Source organism: Phyllobates terribilis, unplaced genomic scaffold, assembly GCF_046119375.1.
Source record: "Phyllobates terribilis strain yellow unplaced genomic scaffold, ASM4611937v1 Scaffold_1__5_contigs__length_1240528914, whole genome shotgun sequence".
In the NCBI taxonomy this organism is placed as follows: Eukaryota; Metazoa; Chordata; class Amphibia; order Anura; family Dendrobatidae; genus Phyllobates; species Phyllobates terribilis.
Genome location: NW_027362761.1, coordinates 1,043,803,050 through 1,043,830,423, shown reverse-complemented (window position 1 = coordinate 1,043,830,423; position 27,374 = coordinate 1,043,803,050). Strand labels below are relative to the sequence as shown.

Below are 27,374 nucleotides of genomic sequence, written 5' to 3'. Positions count from 1 at the left end.
GAATGTGCTGACAGCAAAATCACACAAAAATCATCAATGGAAATCAAATTTATTAACCAATTTATTAACCAGTGGCCTGGATTTCGAGTCACCCTCCCCCCAAAATTAAAGTGGAAAAACACACTACAGGCTGATCCAACTTTGATGTAATGTCCTTAAAACAGGTCAAAATGAGGCTCCGTATTGTGCGTGGCCTCCACGTGCCTGTATTACCTCCCCTCAAAGCCTGAGCATGCTCCTGATGAGGTTGTGGATGGTCTCCTGTGGGATCTCCTCCCAGACCTGTACTAAAGCATCCGCCAACTCCTGGAAGTCTGTGGTGCAACATGATGTTGGTGGATGGAGCGAGACATGATGTCCCAGATGTGCTCAATCGGATTCAGGTCTGGGGAACGGGCGGGCCAGTCCATAGCTTCAATGCCTTCATCTTGCAGGAACTGCTGACACACTCCAGCCACATGAGGTCTGCCATTGTCCTGCATTAGGAGGAACCCAGGGCCAACCGAACCAGCATATGGTCTCACAAGGGGTCTGAGGATCTCATCTCGGTACCTAATGGCAGTCAGGCTACCTCTGGCGAGTATTTTTTTCTCAGGAGTGGGAGCCAAAATCAGGTGAGGAACAAATCAGAAAAAAGGTATAATAGAAACAAGTCACCAATTCTGCATTTATCACCCACTCCTGGTTTTGGCTCCCACTCCTGAGAAAAAATACTGACCGAATACTGAGAGTGGGGCTGTGGCCTAATGGAAAAAATCTTCTCCTAGTTAATATCAGCGAGAACAAATGACCGCCATACACAACACAATCCACTATACCAACACCAATAATACCACATGCAAGGAACAAATACCACACCATGACCAGACCACATATTACCACCACTTAGTGACCGAATAATACCACATACAAGGAACAAATACCGCCACACCATGAGCAGACCGCATATTACAACCACACAGTGACCGAATAATACCAAATACAAGGAAAAAATACCACCACACCATGACCAGACCACATAGTGACCGAATAATACCACATACAAGGAACAAATACCACCACATCATGACCAGACTACATATTACCACCACATAGTGACCAAATACTACAATACTGATCATGAATACAAACCACAATACTAACACTGTTATTACCACCAGTGCTGTTATACACCGGATCTCTGTATATAGTGTCAGTGTACAGGTAATACAGTGATCACAAGTGACATTCTACACAGGAGCTCTGTATATAGTGTCAGTGTACAGGTAATACAGGGATCACCAATGACATTATACACAGGAGCTCTGTCTATAGTGTACAGGTAATACAGTGGTCACCAGTAACATACACAGGAGCTCTGTATATACTATATAGTGTAAGTGTACCTGTAATACACTGACTCACCAGTGACATCTCTAGTTGAAGTCCTTCATCTTCTTCTTCATCTGTTACAGACCCCCATCACTTCTTCCAGCCAGGACTCATCTCTGCAGAAAATAACACACAGTTATTAATAAGTGATCTCTTCTAGAGCACATTCCATACTTTTTCCCCAACTTCTACACTGTGCCAGATGAAGAAAAAAAGTGGCATAATGCCGCCCTGCAAAGTAACAGGACCCCCCTTTTGTCCCCCCCCCCCCCATGGAAAGCAGTTTCCTAAAAAGTAAATTGTATTACAAAACTAATAATGTCCCTAATTGGACACTAAAGTAATAATGTTCCCCACTTGCTACCATGAACTAATAATGCATGTTTCTCAATACGGCCCCCAAACATTAATTAAGTTCCTTATCCAGCCTGGCCCCCCCATGTGTCCAGCCTACTCATCCCCCCCCCCATATATCACTCCAGGTCCCCATGTGTCCAGCCTGGCCCCCTCTTCATGTATCCAGCCTGGCCCCCTCTTCATGTATCCAGCCTGGCCCCCTCTTCATGTGTCCAGCCTGGCCCCCTCTTCATGTATCCAGCCTGGCCCCCTCTTCATGTATCCAGCCTGGCCCCCTCTTCATGTGTCCAGCCTGGCCCCCTCTTCATGTGTCCAGCCTGGCCCCCTCTTCATGTGTCCAGCCTGGCCCCCTCTTCATGTGTCCAGCCTGGCCCCCTCTTCATGTGTCCAGCCTGGCCCCCTCTTCATGTGTCCAGCCTGCCCCCCTCTTCATGTGTCCAGCCTGCCCCCTCTTCATGTGTCCAGCCTGCCCCCCTCTTCATGTGTCCAGCCTGCCCCCCTCTTCATGTGTCCAGCCTGCCCCCCTCTTCATGTGTCCAGCCTGCCCCCCTCTTCATGTGTCCAGCCTGCCCCCCTCTTCATGTGTCCAGCCTGCCCCCCTCTTCATGTGTCCAGTCTGCCCCCCTCTTCATGTGTCCAGCCTGCCCCCTCTTCATGTGTCCAGCCTGCCCCCCTCTTCATGTGTCCAGCCTGCCCCCCTCTTCATGTGTCCAGCCTGCCCCCCTCTTCATGTGTCCAGCCTGCCCCCTCTTCATGTGTCCAGCCTGCCCCCCTCTTCATGTGTCCAGCCTGCCCCCCTCTTCATGTGTCCAGCCTGCCCCCCTCTTCATGTGTCCAGCCTGCCCCCCTCTTCATGTGTCCAGCCTGCCCCCCTCTTCATGTGTCCAGCCTGCCCCCCTCTTCAAATATCCATCCAGACCCCCATCCCATTCTGCATCCACACACATAAGAGAAAAAAGAAGATTCCTCTGACCTTCTCGTGCTCCCGGCGCCGTGCGGTGTCCTCTGCTTGGATCCAGCGCTCTCATAGCAGAGGCCGGCGACTGACTCGCGTACTTCCGTCACAGCAGGCGCATGACAATAAAGTCATACGCCACCTGGCGAAGTGAGACTCACAGCTTCAGCTGCTTCACCGGGACATGCGCCGCGGCGGTTCAGGTAATGAATGCCGCTTGTGCGTGTCCCTGCACATACTCTGCCTGCGCCTTTTAAAGGGCCTGTGCCCCTAAAAACCGCAGTCTTTTTTTTTTTTTTTCCTCCCCTCTCTCCTCTGCTGCAAGGGGCCGGGCCCACCGGGGATTTCCCCGATACCCCACCAGGCCAGTCCGACCAAACGTGTGTGTAATAACACATTATTAATGCACCTAGGCACTTTTAAACTGTTTCACATGAGATATATAATATAATAAATATATATTAGTGACAAGGTCACTGGCAAAGTACTGGGGAGAAGATGTGTAGGTGAGATACTGCGAGCGGTGTATCCCAAATTTCGCCATGATAGCCGCACCCCTGACCGACCTTCTTAAAGGCATGAAGACTGTGATGGCCAAATGGTCTCTTGAAGCAGAGATGGCGTTCCAAGAATTGAAACTCAGGGCTACAGGACTTCAACTTTCATATGTGGAACACAGGCCTGGGAAGCTACACGGCAACACGGGTAACCTATTTAGACATCCCTGTATGGTGACTAAAGGTGCTGAAACCTACGGCTTTGGGCAGAGGTGGGGATATGTGACAAGGTCACTGGCAGAGTACTGGAGAGAAGATGTGTAACGCTAAGATTGTTAGCTCCAGTGATATAAACATAGAAAAAGTTTTCCAGCACACGAAGTATAGAAAGGAGTTAATCATCCATTTTAGTTCTAGGATGATTAAACACCTGTAGAAAGGTTGAACTCGGAGGATAAAATCACAGCCTTTCAGAGCATTTGGTGTGGGGAGGGCTTGGAGGCACAAGCTCTGGAGCTGTGGTGTGCATGTGAAGGCAAGCTAAACCTTGGGTTGTTTTGAGTTACCCTTAGCAACAAGGACTGTGCCTATACATTGTTTTGTTTTTCCTGTTAGGCCGGGAAGGCCGTGTTTGTTTTGATAACAATGCTGTGGCTTATGCAGTGCTCTTAATAAACCACAGATTTAAAGAGACAGTGTTCATGTGTACCTCTGTGTGCAACAAAGTGAGCCGATCTAGCACAATGTCTAATGGAATGTAAACCTTCTTATGCACTTTACTTAGTATGAAATGTACTATACATTTTGCACATGTTATAAAATTGTAATTCTGATATATTTATATTAATGAATTCATAATTGCACAATGTTGTAACACTACTATATATACCTCCTGTTTGCTATTACGCACTGTTTGAAAAAGGTTCTTTGTAACCCAAACGTCTACACGCCACTTGGGCTAATTAAAGTGCACTTTTTTCCTTTGCAATAATTGGAGTTCTGCCTGCTCTTTATTTTTTTACCTATCTTACAACTGGATAATTGTTTGGAAGGCTGTGCACCCATTGTATTTTGCCTTTTTTGTGCTGTTCCATCTTTTTCTCTCTCTCTCTGTACATGAAGCAGAAGTATAACTGTACAGAATAAGGATCAGGGTGCCATTATAACCAATACTATAAGGACATGACTATAGAAAATAGGTCATGGAATAAAACATTTATGAAAATATGTATTATATAAATATTATACTTCATGACTAGTGTTGAGCATTCCGATACTGAAATATCGGGTATCGGCCGATATTCACTGTATCGGAATTCCGATACTTAATTCCGATACTTTTATAATATCGAATACCGGAATCGGAAGTTCCCATAATGCCTGCGCTCTGCAGTGTCTGTGAAGGATGACAAGCTGGATGGCAGCGCTCAGCTGCGATCCAGCTTGTCATCAGAATGCCATCCCAGCGTGGGAGAATTCTCCTGATTGTTTAAAAGCCGGCGGGCGGTAAAAAGCCGCCGGCTTTTAAACAATCACACAGCCCCATACTGCTTCCCCGCAGCCTCCCACCCCGATCCTCCGCTCCCCTCGCCACCTCCAATCCCGATCGTAAATTAGGACCGGGCGGGGAGCGCAGCACCAAGGAGCGAAGGACCCGGGCGGGGAAGCCGGCAGTGAAAAGACTTCACCGCCGGCTTTCCCGTTCTGTGCTGCGCTTTCCCGCCGGTTATTTCAAATGAACAGCTGAGGTATCAGGTGATGCTGATCAGCTGTTCATTTGAAGTCGCCGCGTTGCCCTCAGAGGGTTCATGTGAGTTCATGCTTGACTGCATGAACTCACATGAACTTTCCCACGGCCGCACAGGTCAGCCTCACCTCCCAGACCCGTCATGATTAGTGTGTGCGGGGTGTGTGTGTGCGGGGTGTGTGTGTGTGCGGGGTGTGTGTGCGGGGTGTCTGTGCGTGCAGGCAGACATAGGCCGATGTGACACTACTACTCCCATCGGCCTATGTCTGTCCCCCGTCCACTCGTGCCAGCAGGATCAGCTCGATGGGAGCAGTAGTTCCCATCAGCCTGATCCTGCTATATAAATTGCCCTACTGTGTCCCCAATAAATGTTAGATACATGTCATTGGTGGCCAGTGGTTACCTAAAAGAAATTAGTTTATACATTACCTGTCCCCGCCGATCGTCACCTAAAATAAAGTAAAAAATAAAAAACTACACCTATACTCACCTAGACACCTAATTCCCCGAAGCCATCGATCTCCTGTAATAAAATATAAAATAATAAACCACAACCTTATCCTTACCCCTCCGTAGCAGTCCACGAGTGTCCCACGAAGATCTCCAGTTCAGAGCAGCCACATAGAATGTGACCGCTCTGAACCGCTGCCGCCGCTAGAATGACGGGGCCGTAAGGGTTCACCAGAGTTAAGGCAGCGCTGCTCCGGTTAGCTGCTTTACGGCACTGCTGTATCGTGAGAAATTCCCACGGTACAGCACTGCCGTAAAGGAGGTCTCCGGAGCTGCGCTGCCTGAATGCACTCCGGTAACCTCAGTCAGTGGCTCCCGCTGCCGGGAGCGGACGTGTTCCCGGCAGCGTGAGCTTACAGCAGCCATGCACAGCTGTCACCATCTCCAGATGTGACAGCTGTGCATGGGAGATCAGCGCAGGAACGTGGACAGGTAACTATTTTTTTTTAGTAAACTAAGAATTAAATAAAATGGTGTTTTATTTCAAATAAATTATTTTTTTCTGGGTGTAGTGTGTTTTTTCTTTTTAACACTTTGTAGGTTAGTAATGGGGGTGTCTTATAGACACCCATCATTACTAACCTGGGCTTCATGGCAGCTGGCGCTGACATGAACCCCACCACTATTACCCCCTGCCACCGCACCAGGGCAGCGTGGAAGAGCGAGGCTAAGTGCCAGAATTGGCGCATCCTATGGATGCGCCATTTCTGGGGCGGCTGACGGCTGGTGTTTCTAGCCTGGGAGGGGGCCAATATTCATGGCACCCTTCCTGAGCTATTAATATCAGCCCCCAGCTGTCTGCCTAGCCTTTGCTAGCTATTAAAATAGGGGGGACCCCACGTCATTTTTTTTGGGGGGGTCCCCCATTTTAATAGCTAGTAAAGGCTAGGTATTCAGCTGGGGGCTGATATTAGTAGCCTGGGAAGCTCCGTGGGTTTTACCCCCTTCCCAGGCTTCAAACATCTGCCCCAGCCGTCTGCTTAACCTCCGCTAGAGACTAAAATTATGGGGGATCCCACGCCATTTTTTTTTAAAATAAATCCTTTATTTTAACACTAAATGACATTTGAGGACTTAATAAAGATGCAGTCCCTAAATTATTATTTATTTTTTAATAAATTTTTCCCAAAACTTTTGACGTGGGCTTCGCCATATTTTTGTATGCCAGCCAGGTACAGCATCCAGCTTCTATGAACGCGCCATTTTCCGGGGCGGCCGCGGACTGCAATTTTCAGCGGGGGGCAGAAAGCTTGGGCCTCCCTGCGCTGCAGATTCCATCCCCCAGCTGCCTAGTTGTACCTGGCTGGACACAAAAATAGGGAGAAGCCCCACGTTTTTTTTTTTTTAATTATTTCATGAAATTCATGGAATAATTAAGAAAAAAAGGGCTTCCCTATATTGTTGTGTCTGGCCAGGTACAAATAGGCAGCTGGTGGTTGGGGGCAGCCCGTTCCTGCCTGCTGTACCTGGCTGGACACAAATATAGTGTGAAGCCCCACGTCAATTTTTTTTTAATTATTTCAGGAAATTCATGAAATAATTAAAAAAAAATTATGTGGGGCTTCGCCCTATATTTGTGTCCAGTCAGGTACAGCAGGCAGGAACGGGCTGCCCCCAACCACCAGCTGCCTATTTGTACCTGGCCGGACACAACAATATAGGGAAGCCCTTTTTTTCTTAATTATTCCATGAATTTCATGAAATAATTAAAAAAAAATTGACGTGGGGCTTCGCACTATATTTGTGTCCAGCCAGGTACAGCAGGCAGGAACGGGCTGCCCCCAACCACCAGCTGCCTATTTGTACCTGGTTGGACACAACAATATAGGGAAGCCCTTTTTTTCTTAATTATTTCATGAATTTCATGAAATAATTAAAAAAAAAAAATACGTGAAGCTTCTCCCTATTTTTGTGTCCAGCCAGGTACAACTAGGCAGCTGGGGGATGGAATCTGCAGCGCAGGGAGGCCCAAGCTTTCTCCCCCCCCCCCCCCCCGCTGAAAATTGCAGTCCGCAGCCACCCCGGAAAATGGCGCGTTCATAGAAGCTGGATGCTGTACCTGGCTGGCATACAAAAATATGGCGAAGCCCACGTCAAAAGTTTTGGGAAAAATTAATTAAAAAATAAATAATAATTTAGGGACTGCATCTTTATTAACTCCTCAAATGTCATTTAGTGTTAAAATAAAGGATTTATTTTAAAAAAAATTGACGTGGGGCTTCGCCCTATATTTGTGTCCAGCCAGGTACAGCAGGCAGGAATGGGCTGCCCCCAACCACCAGCTGCCTATTTGTACCTGGTTGGACACAACAATATAGGGAAGCCCTTTTTTTCTTAATTATTCCATGAATTTCATGAAATAATTTAAAAAAAAAATGCTTGGGGCTTCGCCCTATTTTTGTGTCCAGCCAGATACAACTATGCAGCTGGGGGCTGGAATCCGCAGCGCAGGGAGACCCAAGCTTTCTGGGCCACCCCCGCTGCAAATTGCAGTCCGCAGCCGCCCCAGAAAATGGCGCGTTCATTGAAGCGCCATCTTCTGGCGCTGTACCCAACTCATCCAGGGCCCTGGTGCGGTGGCTCACTGGGTAATAAAGGGGTTAAGGCCAGCTTGGTATTATCAGCTGGCCCTAAGCCCAAAATTCATGGGGTCACGCCAATATTAGACATGACCACCATGAATTTCTAGTAAAGTATTTAAAAAAACACAACACCCAGAAAAAAGTCCTTTAATTGAAATAAACACACAATTCTTTATTGTTCTAAATTAAACCATACTTACCATCACGCCCATTCCAGCTGAAGCCAACGATCTCCTGCAATAAAAGTAAAATAATAAAGCAACCTCATCCTTACCTTTCCATGGCTCCCACGACAGCTTCAGCTCTGCTACATCGAGATGACAGGCTGGACCGCAGCAGAACGCTGCCATCCATCCTGTCATCCCGCAGACACTGAGAAGCACAGGCATGCTTGTGCTCCTCAATGTCTGGCTGTGACGGCATAAAGATGAGCCGAGGTCATGTCCAATGAACTCAGCTCACCTCATGTACGTCACTGACAGCGTGGGAAAATTCTCCTGCACTCAGCACTTCAGCGTGAGAATTTTCCCACACTGTCAGTGACGTGCATGAGGTGAGCTGAGTTCATTGGACATGAACTCGGCTCATCTGGATGACGTCACAGAGAGACACTGAGGAGCGCAAGCATGCCTGCGCTTCTCAGTGTCCGCGGGATGACAGGCTGGATGGCAGCGTTCTGCTGCGGTCCATCCTGTCATCTCGATGTAGCAGAGCTGGAGCTGTCCTGGGAACCATCGAAAGGTAAGGATGAGGTTGCTTTATTATTTTTCTTTTATTGCAGGAGATCGTTGGCTTCAGCTGGAATGGGCGTGATGGTAAGTATGGTTTAATTTAGAACAATAAAGAATTGTGTCTTTATTTCAATTAAAGGACTTTACTCTGGGTGTTTGTGTTTTCTTTTAACTTTGACTATGGGGTTAGTAATGGGGGTGTCTTATAGACGCCTCTCCATTACTAACCTGGGCTTGATGTCAGCTGGCATTATAAGCTGACATCAACCCCAACCCTATTACCCCCTGCCACCGCACCAGGGCAGCGTGGAAGAGCGAGGCTAAGTGCCAGAATTGGCGCATCCTATGGATGCGCCATTTCTGGGGCGGCTGACGGCTGGTGTTTCTAGCCTGGGAGGGGGCCAATATTCATGGCACCCTTCCTGGGCTATTAATATCAGCCCCCAGCTGTCTGCCTAGCCTGTGCTAGCTATTAAATTAGGGGGGACCCCACGTTATTTTTTTGGGGGGGTTCCCCCATTTTAATAGCTAGTAAAGGCTAGGTATTCAGCTGGGGGCTGATATTAGTAGCCTGGGAAGCTCCGTGGGTATTACCCCCTTCCCAGGCTTCAAACATTTGCCCCAGCTGTCTGCTTAACCTCCGCTAGAGCCTAAAATTAAGGGGAACCCCACGCCAATTTTTTTTTAAATAAATCCTTTATTTTAACACTAAATGACAAGTACAGTAATCAACACTGTCACTGTACTTCATATATATGTGACTGACATGTTTCTATCTGTCTAATCTATGTGTGATTCTCTATTCTTTCTGTTATAAATTGTCGGGTACCGCTGCTGAATTGCCGGCCGGCTTTTTTAAAGAGACGGTGCACGAAAACACTATTATTTTTTTAAATAAATCCTTTACACTAAATGACAAGTACAGTAATCAACACTGTCACTGTACTTCATATATATGTGACTGACATGTTTCTATCTGTCTAATCTATGTGTGATTCTCTATTCTTTCTGTTATAAATTGTCGGGTACCGCTGCTGAATTGCCGGCCGGCTTTTTTAAAGAGACGGTGCACGAAAACACTATTATTTTTTTAAATAAATCCTTTACACTAAATGACAAGTACAGTAAGCAACACTGTCACTGTACTTCATATATATGTGACTGACATGTTTCTATCTATCTAATCTATGTGTGAAGCTCTATTCTTTCTGTTATAAATTGTCGGGTACCGCTGCTGAATTGCCGGCCGGCTTTTTTAAAGAGACGGTGCACGAAAACACTAATATTTTTTTTAATAAATCCTTTACACTAAATGACAAGTACAGTAAGCAACACTGTCACTGTACTTCATATATATGTGACTGACATGTTTCTATCTATCTAATCTATGTGTGATGCTCTATTCTTTCTGTTGTAAATTGTCGGGTACCGGTGTATGCCGCTGATGAATTGCCGGCTTTTCATGTCATTCTACATTATTCTTAGTTGTTTTACTTCATGTAGAATTAACCTACAAGGAAAGAAAGGGTTTATTTTCATTCCGATATTTGTGTCCCATTGACTTGCATTGGTTTCCGGTATCGGAATCGGCGATATCCGATACTTTTTGGGTATTGGCCCGATCCAATCCGATACGATATTTCCTGATATCGGAAGGTATCGCTCAACACTATTCATGACCTATTTTCTCTTGTAATGACCGCATTGTATTAGTTATAATGGTTGGTTCCCAGGTCCAAATTCTCCACAATTATACTTCTGTTTCTTCATGTACAAAAAGTTTGCTATGTAAGTGTATAATTGTTTCCCTCGTGTAAAAAAAAAAAGAAATATATATATGTACATATATATATTTTGTTCTATTACTTTTTAGGTAAAGCAAACCAAGTGGCTAAGGAAGCAGTTAATAGATGGACAGGTAAGTTCTTTTCCCATTTTTCTTGTCAGCTGAACATGTTTTAATGCAAGTCATATGGCTTTTTTTCTCTATTCGTTAGCGGAGGGCACAGACAGCATTTTTATTAGTTTAACATTTCATATAACAGACACTTTATATGCTTAGACTTATGCAGAGAGCTTATTGTTTTAGATGTTGTCCACTTCCAAAAATTACTTTCAGATATGCTCATAAAATGATTAAAAAAAGTGCTAATATTTTCAGTAGAGCCCTGATCTTCAGCTATCGGGCTTCTCCCAGGCTCTGTAGCTCCAGTTCCTGACACAGGAGAGCGCTCCCTGCATCAGCATGTCATCAGCGCTCTATGGAGGGGGCTGGCTGACTGCTCATTTAAATAGATAAGCCCATCCCCTTCTATGTCACAGTCGATGTATGAGCAAAGAAGGGGGTTGGCTTAGCTGTTAAAATAAGCAGACAGCTAGCCTAAACACAATCCTGATGTGCTGGCAGTGTAGCTGGTGAACCTGGGACTGAAGATTAAGATTGTGGCATCTTTAAAAACAAAAGTATATTTCGAAATTCTTAATAATCCTAGAATGAAATTATGTCAACGTATTTTTTTGAAGTCGAGAACTCATTTAATCTGATCTGTATGGCTTTGAACCATTCCTTTGGACCTGCTATGTCCTCCTCGGGTCTGATGTTCAGTAACAGGTTTTTGCTGTAACACTCTTCTAATATAGCTTCATGCAGGATGGAAAGCACAATGATCTGCTTCCATTTCTGATGTCCTTCTATAACATGCAGCATAGACCAAAGGACGTAAATGTCATTATCTCCTAGAAAAAAAAGAAACCGCTAATGCAATGTATTGAGTAATAAACAAAGTAAATTCTGTGATTTTATCTTAAACCATAGGGAAGATTCACTTTAAAACCAGTTACCTTGGCATCATATGAGTGTTCATGTGTTTCCACATATCTCAACACATGTCTAACGTTTTCCTAGTGTCCTGAAATCCTGTTACACACTTCACTCCCAAATGCAAAGCAATGCAGTGCCAACTTCATATGTTCTAAAAATGATGGTTTTAAGAGTTGTTTTTCAGTGCACCCCATGAAGAACCTGCAGTTATTGTATATTATGTAGTGTAGTCTTACTCATTCAGCACAAAATCTTGAAGACTTAATAGCTTTTCTATAACTCACAACCATTGTTGTAGCTCTCAAAAAGGAGCTTGGGCTCTAGAATCTGAGGCAGAACATGCTGCGCAAGCAGCGGAGGTAGAACTAGATGCTACACTAGACTGCAGATTTTACACTACACTGACACTGGCATCCATAGGTGTGTATGTGAGTGTGTGTGCAGCTCTGGCAAAAAATAAGAGACCACTGCAAAATTTTCAGTTTCTCTGATTTTTTTTCTTTATAGGTATATTTTTGAGTAAAATGTACATTGTTGTTTTAGTCTATAAACTACTGACAACATGTCTCCGAAATGCAAAGCTAAAAATTTTGTATTTATTTGCAGCAAATGATAAAGCGTCAAAATACTAAAAAAGAAGCAGTGCTTTCAGACCTCAAATTACTCATGTTTTAACTCCGGAATAGTTCAGAAATCAATATTTCGTGGACTAACCATGATTTTTAATGACAGCTTTCATGCGTTTTGGCATGCTTTCCACCAGTCTTTCCATGCTTATATACAGATGCATCTCACTAAATTTGAATATCATCAAAAAGTTAATTTATTTCAGTTCTTCAATACAAAAAGTGAAACTCATATATACAGAGTGATCTATTTCAAGTGTTTATTTCTGTTAATGTTGATGATTATGGCTTGCAGCCAATGAAAACATAAGTCATTATCTCAAGAAATTAGAATAATTAACAAAAAACACCTGCAAAGGCTTCCTAAGCGTTTAAAAGGTCTCTTAGTCTGTTTCAGTAGGCTCCACAATCATGCGGAAGACTGCTGACTTGACAAATGTCCAGAAGGCAGTCATTGACACTAAGTAAATGCAAAGGAAATTTTGCATTTCATTTGGAAATCAAGGTCCCAGAGTCTGGAGGAAGAGAGGAGAGGCACACAACCCAAGCTGCTTGAGGTCTAGTGTGAAGTTTCCACAATCAGTGATGGTTTGGGGAGCCATGTCATTTGCTGGTATAGGTCCACTGTGTTTTATCAAGACCAAAGTCAGCGCAGCCGTCTACCAGGACATCATAGATTACTTCATGTTTCCCTCTGCCGACAAGCTTTTTGGAGATGGAAATTTCATTCTCCAGCAGGACTTGGCGCCTGTCCACACTGCCAAAAGTACCAATACCTGGTTTAAAAATAACAATATCACTGTGCTTGATTGGCCAGCAAACTCACCTGACCTTAACCCCATAGAGAATCTGGGGTATTGTCAAGAGGAAGATGAGAGACCCCAGACCCAACAATGCATACAAGCTGAAGGCTGCTATCAAAGCAACCTGGGCTTCCATAACACCTCAGCAGTGCCACAGGCTGATCGCCTCCATGCCACGCCGCATTGATGCAGTAATTGATGCAAAAGGAGCCCTGACCAAGTATTGAGTGCATTTACTGAACGTACATTTCAGTAGGCCAACATTTCGGATTTTAAAAACATTTTTCAAGCTGGTGTTATAAAGTATTCTAATTTACTGAGATAATGACTTTTGTGTTTTCATTGGCTGTAAGCCATAGTCATCAACATTAACAGAAATAAACACTTGAAATAGATCACGCTGTTTGTAATGACTCTATATAATATATGAGTTTCACTTTTTGTATTGAAGAACTGAAATAATAAATTAACTTTTTGATTGTATTCTAATTTAGCGAGATGCACCTGTATATACAGTACAGACCAAAAGTTTGGACACACCTTCTCATTTAAAGATTTTTCTGTATTTTCATAACTATGAAAATTGTACATTCACACTGAATGCATCAAAACTATGAATTAACACATGTGGAATTATATAGTTAACAAAAATGTGTGAAACAACTGAAAATATGTCTTATATTCTAGGTTCTTCAAAGTAGCCACCTTTTGCTTTGATGACTGCTTTGCACACTCTTGGCATTCTCTTGATGAGCTTCAAGAGGTAGTCACCGGAAATGGTTTTCACTTCACAGGTGTGCCCTGTCAGGTTTAATAAGTGGGATTTCTTGCCTTATAAATGGGGTTGGGACCATCAGTTGTGTTGTGCAGAAGTCTGGTGGATACACAGCTGATAGTCCTACTGAATAGACTGTTAGAATTTGTATTATGGCAAGAAAAAAGCAGCTAAGTAAAGAAAAACGAGTGGCCATCATTACTTTAAGAAATGAAGGTCAGTCAGTGCGAAAAATTGGGCAAACTTTGAAAGTGTCCCCAAGTGCAGTTGCAAAAACCATCAAGCGCTACTAAGAAACTGGCTCACATGAGGACCTCCCCAGGAAAGGAAGACCAAGAGTCACCTCTGCTTCTGAGGATAAGTTTATCTGAGTCACCAGCCTCAGAAATCGCAGGTTAACAGCAGATCAGAGTAGAGACCAGGTCAATGCCACACAGAGTTCTAGCAGCAGACACATCTCTACAACAACTGTTAAGAGGAGACTTTGTGCAGCAGGCCTTCAAGGTAAAATAGCTGCTAGGAAACCACTGCTAAGGACAGGCAACATGCAGAAGAGACTTGTTTGGGCTAAAGAACACAAGGAATGGACATTAGACCAGTGGAAATCTGTGCTTTTGGTCTGATGAGTCCAAATTCGAGATCGTTGTTTCCAACCACCATGTCTTTGTGCGACGCAGAAAAGGTGAACGGATGGACTCTATATGCCTGGTTCCCACCGTGAAGCATGGAGGAGGAGGTGTGATGGTGTGGGCGTGCTTTGCTGGTGACACTGTTGGGGACTTATTCAAAATTGAAGGCATACTGAACCAGCATGGCTACTACAGCATCTTGCAGCGGCATGCTATTCCATCCGGTTTGCGTTTAGTTGGACCATCAGTTATTTTTCAACAGGACAATGACCCCAAACACACCTCCAGGCTGTGTAAGGGCTATTTGACCAAGAAGGAGAGTGATGGGGTGCTACGCCAGATGACCTGGCCTCCACAGTCACCAGACCTGAACCCAATCGAGATAGTTTGGGGTGAGCTGGACCACAGAGTGAAGGCAAAAGGGCCAACAAGAGCTAAGAATCTCTGGGAACTCCTTCAAGATTGTTGGAAGACCATTTCCGGTGACTACCTCTTGAAGCTCATCAAGAGAATGCCAAGAGTGTGCAAAGCAGTCATCAAAGCAAAAGGTGGCTACTTTGAAGAACCTAGAGTATAAGACATATTTTCAGTTGTTTCACACTTTTTTGTTAAGTATATAATTCCACATGTGTTAATTCATAGTTTTGATGCCTTCAGTGTGAATGTACAATTTTCATAGTCATGAAAATACAGAAAAATCTTTAAATGAGAAGGTGTGTCCAAACTTTTGGTCTGTACTGTATATGCATGGACTAAGGGGGGAGCATATATACATGGACTGGGGGAGGGAGCATATATACTTGGACTGGTAGAGGGAGCATATATACATGGATTGGGGGCATATATACAAGAATGAGGGGAGGGCAGCATATATACAAGGATGAGGGCAGGGCAGCATATATACAAGGATGGGGGCAGGGCAGCATATATACAAGGATGGGGGCAGGGCAGCATATATACAAGGATGAGGGTAGGGCAACATATATACAAGGATGGGGGAGGATAGCATATATACAAGGATGAGGGCAGGGCAGCATATATACAAGGATGAGGGTAGGGCAACATATATACAAGGATGGGGAGGATAGCATATATACAAGGATGGGGGGAGGGCAGCATATATATACAAGGATGGGGGGAGGGCAGCATATATATACAAGGATGGGGGGAGGGCAGCATATATATACAAGGATGGGGGGAGGGCAGCATATATATACAAGGATGGGGGGAGGGCAGCATATATATACAAGGATGGGGGGAGGGCAGCATATATACAAGAATGGGGGGAGGGCAGCATATATACAAGGATGGGGGGAGGACAGCATATATACAAGGATGGGGGGAGGGCAGCATATATACAAGGATGGGGGCATATACCAAGATGGGGGTGAGCACATTGTTTATTTCTGCAGTCTCAGACCCCTGCTCCTTCCTGCGGCTGCTCTATACTGCGCTCACCTGCTCTTTGTATCTGTTGTTTTTTCTAAACTTAAACCTCAATATTTAGGTAAAATTGCCGTGCTGGCACTTGGCGATAAATAAGTGAGTTTTGGATTGCAATTTTGGCACTCGGTCTCTAAAAGGATCGCCATCACTGGTCTAGACTTTTAGCTGAGATGAATCTGTTCTACACTAAATTTCTCACTTAAACATGAGCCATGTATGAGGGAGTCGGAGTTGGTGTCATAGAAATTTAGGAGTCGGAGGTTTGGCTTACTGACGCCAATGCCCTGGGTGGTAGCACCTTGGCATTGCTGCTACCTTTGTCGTCGCACAGTGCCCCTATGTGCACAGCAGTAGCACTGCTTGGCCCTTCTTCATTGACATTCACCAACAGACATCTCACAACAGCAGTACAACATTCAATAGAGGATGGAGGCAGCAGGAACGCTGTGGCTCTTCTTGTACTGAGCCTTCAGCATCTGCAGTGCGCTCCAGAAACAATCTCCAAGTCTGTCCATGAGGCTACCACCACAGCATGTCACCCTAAATATGGCTGTCGGCCTGTCAGTGCCTGTACCCCTTCTTTGCATTGGTGACAAGTCAGGGGTACTAGTCAGTTTTAAGTATCAACGCAAATCCAGAACACAGTGGATCTCTTTTTTAAAGCACCTGGTCACGGCCGAGCTGTCAAAAAATGGCAGGACCGTGTTGTGGTGCCATTACACCCCTGCTCCCAACTACTAGCACTTTATCTGTATTCTGAACATAGTGGCCAATGATAAGATTGACTTATTACCAGTAAGTCACTAATCTAATATAAAGTTGTATGCATTTATTGTAATCACACAAAATGAGGAGCATTTTCAGACGTCAGTTTTGTTAGTTAGATGAAACTGTCACTGTAACCGCCTGATGTCTGTAACGGTGAGCTGACAAATTATGCTCATGCGATTTTTTTTGTCTAAGGGTATGTGCCCACGTAGCGTTTTACAAGCGTATCTGATGCAGAGTTTCCGCAGCTAAAACGCTTGGTAATCCGCACCCCATGGTCTCCAATGAGAATCCGCAAGTTCTATGCCCATGCTGCGGATTTTTCCGCAGCGTTTTTGATGCGCACAAAAATCCGCAGCATGTCAATTAATTTTGCGTTTCCGCATGCGGAATTGCCTTTGCAATGCAGTAAAAAACGCAAGGCAATTCCGCATGTCAAAAACGAGCGAAAAATGCGCGATAAACGCTTGCGAAATTCCGCATGCGTTTTTCCGGGAAAGGACATGCGGAAATGAAGCGCAAATTTTCCGCTTCATTTCCGCAACATGGGCACATAGCCTAACGCCACGGCCCCACTATCAGTATTTGGTCAGTATTCAGTCAGTATTTTTTCTCAGGAGTGGGAGACAAAACCAGGTGAGAAACAATCAGAGAAAAGGTATAATAGAAACAAGTCACCAATTCTGCATTTATCACCCACTCCTGGTTTTGTCTCCCACTCCTGAGAAAAATACTGATCGAATACTGATAGTGGGGCTGTGGCCTTAAAGCCATATTCAGACATCTGTGAGACATGATCCGGGTACGGATTTCAATGCACTGACGCTGCGGGTCTCCTGACCTAAACATGACAACTTCATAGACAGATATGAGACTGAATTTGGATTGGGAGACTTGCCTCCAGTCCGTGCAGTTCATTCTGTACACGTGGATGTCTGAATGAGGCTTAAAGGGGATGTCCATTACCCGTTTTGAACAGTTTTTGAAATTGTTAATTTATATATTGTCTCAAGTTTGTTACAATAAAACATTTATACACTTTAGAAAAGCATTTTTATATCTATTTTAAGTATATTTTCCAGTAACTTCCATTCATCAGAGAATCTGGCTGAGTTGTAGTAGGCCATTTTGCATTGCATGTCTTAATTGCAAATATTGAAAAATATGAAGTCCCTATTGAAATCCCTAAATAATAATTATTTCATGGGCACCCACAAGTCCACAGAAGTAGCAAAGCTGTAATACACATCTGAACTCCTGCCACAATGGCCAGAATAGGAGTTCTGGCAGACTAACCCCTTAAATGCCATGGTCAATAATGATCACCGCATATATCGTGTTTGACAGAATGAGTGCACACCCTTTCATGAAGCATCAGGGGCCACACGTAGGACCCAAACATCTGCCAGTAGAACACGGACACGCAATTTTGCTGCAGACCCTATGGCATCTTTCATCTTTATTTTAGGACTGAACCAATTTTTCCACCTAGTCCTAGAGGCTACAAATAATCTTTCTGAATTCGTAAAACCAAAGAATCTAAATGATGCCTCAGGTTTTGTTTGTTTTATAGATCTGATCTGATCTGAAATGTAAACGGATTACTTTCACCTCTAATATTTCTTTGCAGATAACATATTTTCTGTGAAGTCTTGGGCTAAGAAGAAGTTTGGATTTGAAGAAAGCAAGATTGATAAGACATTTGGAATACCGGAAGAATTTGATTATATTGATTGAATTACTTTGATGAATGGTTTTGTTCTGTTCACAAGCATTGATGCATATTGTTTCTTTTTCTCTTTTCTTCTTTTGTCTGGTTATTTTATAGCATCCAGGATTTGTATAACTGTACTGTGTAAATACTATGTATATAGTTTCATAAATAAATCCAGACCTAAGTGAATAATATTAGTTTATCTTTTAGCTAGAAAAAGTTAAAAAGCTTTCATTTAGAGATGAAATTCATAGTCTTAGACCGATTCACTATCGCAATCCATAATTTTTTGCACCAAATGTATTAATGGCTGAGGCTCAACTTTTACAACTCTTTACTGCCAGAAAGTAGGGCAGAATGTTTAAACAAATTCCTTCTACTTAGGCCTCATTCTGATTTTCTTGACTGTGTTATATCCGTGTTTTTCACAGATAGAATACTTACCCATTGTGGTCCATGGTGCTGTTCAAAAAAAATGGAGATGTCCGATTTGTGGATCAAAATTGCTCTTCTATGTCAATAGATCAACCAAAAAAGCAGACCGCACACGTATGCCATCCGGGTTTTATCGTAGTGACACAAGACACAGTGACATGGACCAAAAACTGAAAAAAACCTTATCAAAATGTGTTACTTTTTCTCATATGCAACAAACACAGACATGTGAAACAGGTTTAAGTTTTGGATTATGTTTGTAAAGCTAAGTTTGCAGGATTTTTTTTAAATGGGTGTCCACTACTTTGACAACCTCCTCTCAATTACCTGAATTCACCTCAGTAAAATATTAACACTTATTCTCACATCTGGTGCTGGCGTCATTCTAGTGACGTCGACACTGGCTCTGCCCGTGCTCGCGAGACATTATGCGATCCCTGCTGCCAATCAACACTGGTTTCACTCTCCCCTCCTTCAGACATCCGGAGGAAGGCTGCTGCCTCACTTTCTCCGGATGTCAATTTTGTCAGTAGGAGAGGAGACAGAAGCCTGGTCCTGATTGGCCGCAGGGATAGCATGACCTAATGTCACGCAAGCCCCAGGAGAGCCAGTGTCGGAACGGTGGCAGCACTGGAAGTGATTTTACGGCCTTGCTCACACTTGCAAGTGTTCCCATTCTCATCCAGGCGAGGACTATTTTTTTTCTCACTTATCCGTACAATCCATTTTTCTTTTACTCCGCAGCTGTTAATCTTTTACAGGACCATTTACAGTTTCCTATTCTGCAAAATTGCAATGTATCCATAAGACTGAAAAAAAATTCCATGTATTGTAAGATTGCCGCTGGACAGGTTGTGAAGGGAAGGTATGTGTCCCTGAAGTACCAAGCCTCTGTGATATAGGACCCAGAGAGAAGGCTCCAGCACACATATTGCTGAGAGGTATTTAATGGGCCCGCATTATGGGGACGGGTTATACGAGCAGCTGAAAGAACTGGGTGGGATCAGCTGATCACTTACCTCCAGTCCAGGTCTTGATATGTCCTGATTTAATACAGCTGGGTCTGGCTGTGTGTATTGCATGGTGAGCAGACCTTCATGTGTTGCTCAGACCCTGCTGAAGGCAGAGAAAAGCACTTGCATTTAAACGACTGAGGCCATGCTGTATGGACTTGTTATTTTGTGTTTTGTTCTGTTATACTTTTTTGAACCTGAAAGAGGCTGTGATATTTTGTTTCCTGACTGGTTTATGGACACTTAATAAACCACCAGTTTGTTTGAACCTGCGAACTGCATCCCTATGTGTCTACCACAGAGCTGATCCCTCACAGTATCTATAGAAAAAAAATTCTCACACCCATCCAATTTCGGAGTGAAATCACAGCATGCTGTGATTTTTATCATGCTGAATACAGCTGAGAAGAAAATATGCAGATCTGCACTGCCTTATTGAATAACATTGGTTTGAGTGCAATCCGTTTTTGTTTTTGTTTTTTATATACACAATTGGGAGTGAGGCCTAAGTGTTATTTTCTTGAGGGGGGAAAAATAGGAATTGAGAAGGAGTTGTCAGTAGTGGACAACCCCTTTAACCCCTTTAGAGCCCATGCCGTATTAGTAACCACATTTGTGTACCCCCCGTTCAGTGAGGGCTGCTGCGCTGAGCCCTCACTGAACCGAGCACATGTCAGCTGATTCTTACAGCTGACATGTGCCCGCAACAGCCGCGGGTGGAATCGCGATCCACCCGTGGCTGTTAACATGTTAAATGCCGCTGTCAATCTCCGACAGCAGCATTTAACGCTCGCTTCCTGGAAGCGCGTCCTAAGCCCCGCCCACCGGCTACCCCGTCACGTGATCGCGGGTCGCCATCAGGCGTGCATGACAACCCAGGGTCTGCAGCAGACGCCTGTGGTTGTCATGATCTGATCGCTATGAGCGGCACCTAGTGGTCGGCGCTCATAGCACAGGACCATTTCTGCTGCATGTAGGGGATCTGCTCGTCCCCTGTATGTAGCAGAGCCGATCAGACAACTGCTGCTTCTAGTCTCCTATGGAGACTATTGAAGCATGCAGTAAGTGAAAAAAAAAAGTTTTTAAAAAAATATAAAAGTTTAAATCACCCCCCTTTCGCCCCATTCAAAATAAAATAATAAAAAATAAACCCCACATACACATATTTGGTATCGCCGCGTTCAGAATCGCCCCATCTATCAATATAAAAAAAGAATGAATCCGATCGGTAAACGGCGTAACGAGAAAAAAATTCTAAACGACAGAATTACGTTTTTTGGTCGCCATAAAATGCAATAACGGGCGATCAAAACATCGGATCTACACCAAAATGTTATCAATAAAAACGTCAGCCCGGCGCGCAAAAAATAAGCCCTCACCCAGCCCCAGATCACAAAAAATGGAGACGCTACAGATCTCGGAAAATGGCGCTATTTTTTATTTTTTTTTTACCAAATTTTGGAATTTTTTTCACCACTTAAATATAAAAGAACCTATACATGTTTGGTGTCTATGAACTCGTAATGACCTGTAGAATAAGAATGGCAGGTCAGTTTTAGCATTCAGTGAACGTGGTAAAAAAAAAAAAAAAAAACAACTGTGGTATTGCACTTTTTTTGCAATTTTACCGCACTTGGAATTTTTTTCCCGTTTTCCCGTACATGATATGGTAAAACTTGTAATGGTGTTGAAAAGTACAACTCGTCCCGCAAAAAATAAGCTCTCACATGGCCATATTGACCAAACAATAAAAACGCTATGGCTCTGGGAACAAGGGGAGCAAAAAACGAAAAAGCAAAAACGACAGAACCCAAGGTTGCGAAAGGGTTAAAGGGAACCTGTCATGTCCTATCTACTATGTACACTGCCCCCATTGCATTGTTAGCGATGCAATGTGCATCACTAACACGCTTTTTTCATTACAATTGGTGGTAATATAATGAGTATATAACATTTTATATACTTATATTCTACCTTCTCGTTTCAGTCATAGGGGTGTGATCCTCGTATTCAGTCATGGCGTCAGTCAGGGATGGCGCCGCCCACACATTTGAATTTTGCTCCTGGCGAGACCTGATATAAGTGGGGCACTTGCGCAGTTTAACATGGCCAGCTGCGGCTCCCTGCGTGTGCGCAGTGACGAGCGGCTCCGGCCACACACTGAAGCTGGGAACTTGACTGCGCATTCGCGGGGAGCCACGGCTGGCCATGTAAAACTGCGCAAGCACCCCACTTATTTCTACGCTCGTCAGGAGCAAAATTCAAATGTGTGGGCGGTGCCAGCCCTGACTGATGCGGCACCACCCATGACTGAATATGAGGATCACACCCCTATGACTGAAACGAGCAGGTAGGATATAAGTATATAAAATGTTATATACTCATTATATTACAATCAATTTTAATTAAAAAAAAGCTGGTTAGTGATGCACATTGCACCACTAACAACGCTATGGGGGCAGTGTACATAGTAGATAGGACATGACAGGTTCCCTTTAAATGAATATTTGACAAGTGTCACAATCACTCGGAGTTATCTGCAGTGTACAATACACTGTGTTCCACATTATTATGCAAATAATATTTTCTCAGATTTTCCCAAATTACCTATATGAATTGCAGTCATTGTAATTTTCCAGTCAAATAACTATTAGAGTGCAATTGAAAGGTTTTTGTACAAACTGCCTATGATAACAGTATATTTTAAAAAAAATAAAATACTCAAAATGCATGTTCCAAATTATTATGCACAGCAGAGTTTTCAACCTTTTCATTTTAATAAAGAACAAAAAAATGGTCATTTTTTGAAATTCTAAGCATTAGCAGGTTATTACAAACTGAAATCAAACAGTTTTCAACTCAAAACTTTATTCTAGGTGATGTTACATTTGCACATAGGACCCCTTGTTCGAAAGGAGCTTCTGAACTCTCTCGTCCATTGAATTTGTCAGGTTTTGGATGGTTTCTGCTTCAATTGTTTTGCATGAGGACAGAATACCCTCCCAGAGCTGTTGCTTAGATGTGAACTGCCTCCCGCCATCATAGACACTCCTTTTGATGATGCTCCAGAGGTTCTCAATGGGGTTGAGGTCAGGGGAGAATGGGTGCCACACCATAAGTTTGTCCGCTTTTATGCCCACAGCAGCCAGAGATGCAGATGTGTTATGTGCAGCATGAGACGGGGCAAAATTCAATGGACGAGAGAGTTCAGAAGCTCCTTTTGAACAAGGGGTCCTATGTGCAAATGTAACATCACCTAGAATAAAGTTTTGAGTTGAAAACTGTTTGATTTCAGTTTGTAATAACCTGCTAATGCTTATAATTTCAAAAATGACCATTTTTTTGTTCTTTATTAAAATGAAAAGGTTGAAAACTCTGCTGTGCATAATAATTAGGAACATGCATTTTGAGTGCAGTTTGAGTTTTTTATTTTTTAAAAAATATACTGTTATCATAGGCAGTTTGTACAAAAACCTTTCGATTGTACTCTAATAGTTATTTGACTGGAAAATTACAATGACTGCAATTCATATAGGTAATTTGGGAAAATCTGAGAAAATATTATTTGCATAATAATTTGGAACACAGTGAAAAGCTGCAGCTTTGCTGCCACTCAAGAATAACTGCAATGTTTCCTTGTTGGAAAGAAAGTTGTAAGCAAAAAAAAAAATATCTGAAACATTGCAACATTTTTTTCTCAATGAATAAACATTGAGATCGCATCATTGCTGAAGATTCAAAACATGGAGAGTGAAACAGCATATCCAGTGAAATGAACCTTTTATTTATCGGTCGACCATGACAGCACCACGAGAGAGGGGATCCGCCCACCAAGGACAGGAAACCTACAGGCTTAAAAGGGGCGGCCCTCTCTCTCGCCTCCGTTTGGTTTCCTGTCCTTGATGGAGGGAACCTATAGCAGGCTCGTGGAAGATCTTCATATGAAACTGGATGGCGACAGCTGTCGAGCAGCGCCCCTATCTGGGATCGGCAGCTCCAGCGTCAGCTATGCGGGTGCACCTCTATCTGGGAAATGCACAGCATTCTTGCATCGGATAGCAGTGGGAGCTGCGCCCCTATCTGGGGTGGCAGCCCTAACATCATCTGCTACAGCCAGGTCTGCGCCCCTATCTGATGAGGGGCTGCCCCTGGACTGGTCCGGACTGCAGTGGGACTGCGCCCCTATCTGGGGTGGCAAGCCCACCAACGCCCTGAAAATGATGACTAGTTGCATGGGGTGCCATTCCCATCGACACCCGGCGGAGGATGGTGCTCTGGATATTCTGGGAGGCTGCGTCCCGGTCTGCGTTAGCAGCCCCGTTGGTTCAGCGGTGGCTGCGACCTGGAAAAACAGGCCGATCATCCCCTTGGAGGCTACCTGGAGCAGCGGCAGCTGGAAAATCCCGGCGTCCTCGGGCTCGTGCAGGCGCGTGCTTTCGGCCTCCTCCTGTGAGTCGCGGCTCGATGACGTCACCGCGCCTCGGGGCTGTCACGTGACGGGGACCCGGAAGTCCGGTCACATGCATCTCAATTGTAAGTGCGGTACTAAGCGCGGCGGCGTCACTTGCTAAAAAATATATATAATTAAAGGCAGGTGATTGAGGAAGGAACAGGTGCAACTATTTAACTGGCCCAGGCACCGCTATTCAGGGCTTCCCAGCTTCACTTTTTCCCTATCATGGAGACTGATAGTGAGCAGCAGCAGCAAGTTCAGCAGCTTCCTTCTTCACCATCTCAGCGGCTGCTCGGGGAGCTTCAAAAGGTGCATCGTCCCCGAGCTACTGGTAATGCCCGGTCTTCAGGAAAGCGAGGTTCGGCCTCCAGGTCCAGTCATCACGGCTCCAGCAGGATGAACGAATCTGCAGCCTCCAGGGAAGATTCCCCCGGCTGAGAAAGGTCCTTCCTCCAAACCGGGGAAGAAATGTGCCTCCAAGACCAAGCATTTTCAATGTGCATTGTGTAACACCGTCCTTCCAGACTCGTATCCCAAAAAATTGTGTCAATCCTGTATCAATCAGACACTAGCAGATGAGACCCCTAGTTTGGCTTCGGGATTGAAAACCTTAGTCAAGTCTGAAATTAGTAAAATCCTCTCTAAAAAGGCTAAGGGCAAGGTGGAAACAGACTGTGAGATCTCCACAGCCCCTAGTGACTCCTTGTCGTCGGCTTATGAGTTGGACTCGGACGACGCAGCCTCTTCATCATTCACTTCCTCAGACAGTGGTGCGGGTCAGCATTGTTTTCCACTTAATGGGGTTGATGGTTTGATTAAAGCGGTTCGCTCAACCATGGGTATTACAGATGCCAGACCAGAGAAATCAGTCCAGGACGTAATGTTCAGGGGGCTGGGGCAAAGGAAAATAAGTAGTTTTCCTTTTAATGATAAACTTCAGGATTTGATACGTAGAGAATGGAAAATACTAGAGAGAAAGGGTGTTCTCCCTCCGTTCTTTAAGAGGAAATACCCATTTGAAGACTCAGCTTCTTCCTCCTGGGAGAAAGCCCCAAAAATAGATGTGGCTATAGCTAAGGCATCTAGACGATCGTCTCTCCCCTTTGACGATATGGGGGCTCTTAAGGACCCTTTGGATAGGAAAGCTAACACCTTTCTCAAAGGGACCTGGGAAACGACTGCGGGGACTCTAAAGCTGGCGGTTGCCGCTTCTTGTATAGCCAGGTCCCTAATGATATGGCTTGACCAGCTTGAATCCTATCTGAAGAATAACACACCCAGGAAAGAGATATTATCTGATATGTCACTCTTAGGTTAAGTGCCTACGTAGCGTTTTTGCGGCGTTTTTACGGCTGCGAAAACGCTTGTAAAACAGTCTGCCATGCAAAGCAATGTGAATTCGGTTGTGGTGTGCACATGATGCGCTAATTTACAGCGAATTCGCATTGCGTTGCAAAACGCAGCATGACCATTTCTACCGCGATTACGCTGCAAATTCGCGGCCATTGAGGAACATTGAAACGCAGCAAACCCGCAAGTATATGTGGATTTGCGGCTTTTCAATTAAATTCAATAGCCGTGAATTTGCAGCGTAATCGCGGTGCGTGTGGTACCCGGGATGAAGAGGAGACTACAACTCTTCTTCATCCCGGCTACCACGTGATGAAAAAAAGAAATAAAAAAGTTAAAAATAAACACAACCTGTATATTCACCTCTCTGGCGGCCCCCGGTCTGCTCTCGGCCACGTCCTCTCTGCTTGGCGTCCCGCGTGTACTGTCAGGACCTGCGGTGACGTCATTTAGTCACCTGATGGTCACGCGACCGCTGACGTCGGCGGTCAGGTGATGGTCGCGTGACCATCAACTGACTAAATTACGTCACCGCAGATCCTGACAGTACACTGTGGGACGCCGAGGAGAGTGGACGCCGCCGGGAGCAGACTGGAGGAGACCGGAGAGGTGAGTATACAGGGTTTTTATTTATTTTTAACGTTTTAATTCTCTTTTTTTTTACTATAGATGCTGCATTTAAAGCATCAGTTGTTCACACATTATAAATCCATGCCAGTTGCATGGATTTATATTGTGTGACCAACTTGTCAAGCACTGTTCCAAGTGATGCTCAAAATTGCTTGGAAAACTGCTTGAAAAAACGCAAGCGAAAACGCATGTAAAAACGCTGAAAAAATGCTTCTCTCTGGCAGAAAAAACGCATGTAAATCTGCATGTGCTTTTTTCTGCCAGAGAGAGGCAAAAACGCTCTGCATCAAATCTGCTACGTGGGCACATAGCCTTTCAGGGGCAGCAGCCTTCCTGGCGGATGCCTCTGCGGATTCAGTCAGATTGACGGCAAGGTCAGCCGCCATGTCCAACGCAGCCTGTAGAGCCCTGTGGCTTAAATGTTGGCCAGGTGATATTCAGGCAAGAACGAGACTCTGTACTATACCATGTGAAGGGGAGCATCTTTTTGGGCCTGTTCTGGACGAGATTCTGGATAAAGCTAGTGCCATAAAGAAAGGGTTCCCTAGCTTGCCTGTTCCCGCTGATAAACGTCCTTTCCATAGAAGAAGCTTTCTACAAAAAAGACCACAGAATGTTCAGGAGAAATGGCAAAACCGTAGACAGAAAGGTAGAAGGCTCCTATTCGGCTCTTCTTCTTCTGACAGAGGGCCCAGGAAACCGAGTCAATGACTCGCAGCCCAGGTAGGGGGGAGGCTGTTGGGCTTTTTACCTGCCTGGACAAAAATTTCTGCTAGTAACTGGATCCTTGATCTGCTAGGTTCGGGTCTGAGGTTCGAGTTTCGGCAGATTCCTCGTGGGAGATTCATCTTGATTAGTGTTGAGTGAGTATGTTCTGTTAACCCTTTCGCCAAGTATGCTCAGGCGAGCACCGAGTAGTTACAGCTGCTCGGTGTTATGTTTAAATCACTCCCGGCGTGCATGATTTGCGACTGTTTGACAGTTTTAATACATGTGAGGAATGATTTTCTTTTGCATTCCTCACATGTAATAAAGCTGTCAAACAGTCGCAAATTGTGCACGCCGGGAGTGATTTAAACATAACACCGAGCAGCTGTAACTACTCGGTGCTCGCCCGAGCATACTCGGCGAAAGGGTTAACAGAACATACTCGCTCAACAC

At 44.4% G+C, this 27,374-nt stretch overlaps 1 protein-coding gene across 3 annotated transcripts in view; it reads left to right on the top strand.

The window, feature by feature from the left end:
• The window catches only part of MND1 (meiotic nuclear divisions 1), a 153,784-nt gene extending 133,728 nt beyond the window's left edge, over positions 1-20,056 (top strand). For all 3 annotated transcript variants that reach the window (XM_073645251.1, XM_073645258.1, XM_073645248.1), the window contains 2 exons: positions 10,624-10,668; positions 18,249-20,056. In XM_073645251.1, coding sequence (XP_073501352.1) covers positions 10,624-10,668; positions 18,249-18,355 — 152 coding nt within the window. In that variant the 3' untranslated portion in view covers positions 18,356-20,056. The remainder of the gene's footprint in view (positions 1-10,623; positions 10,669-18,248) is intronic.
• Positions 20,057-27,374: the final 7,318 nt, after the last annotated feature.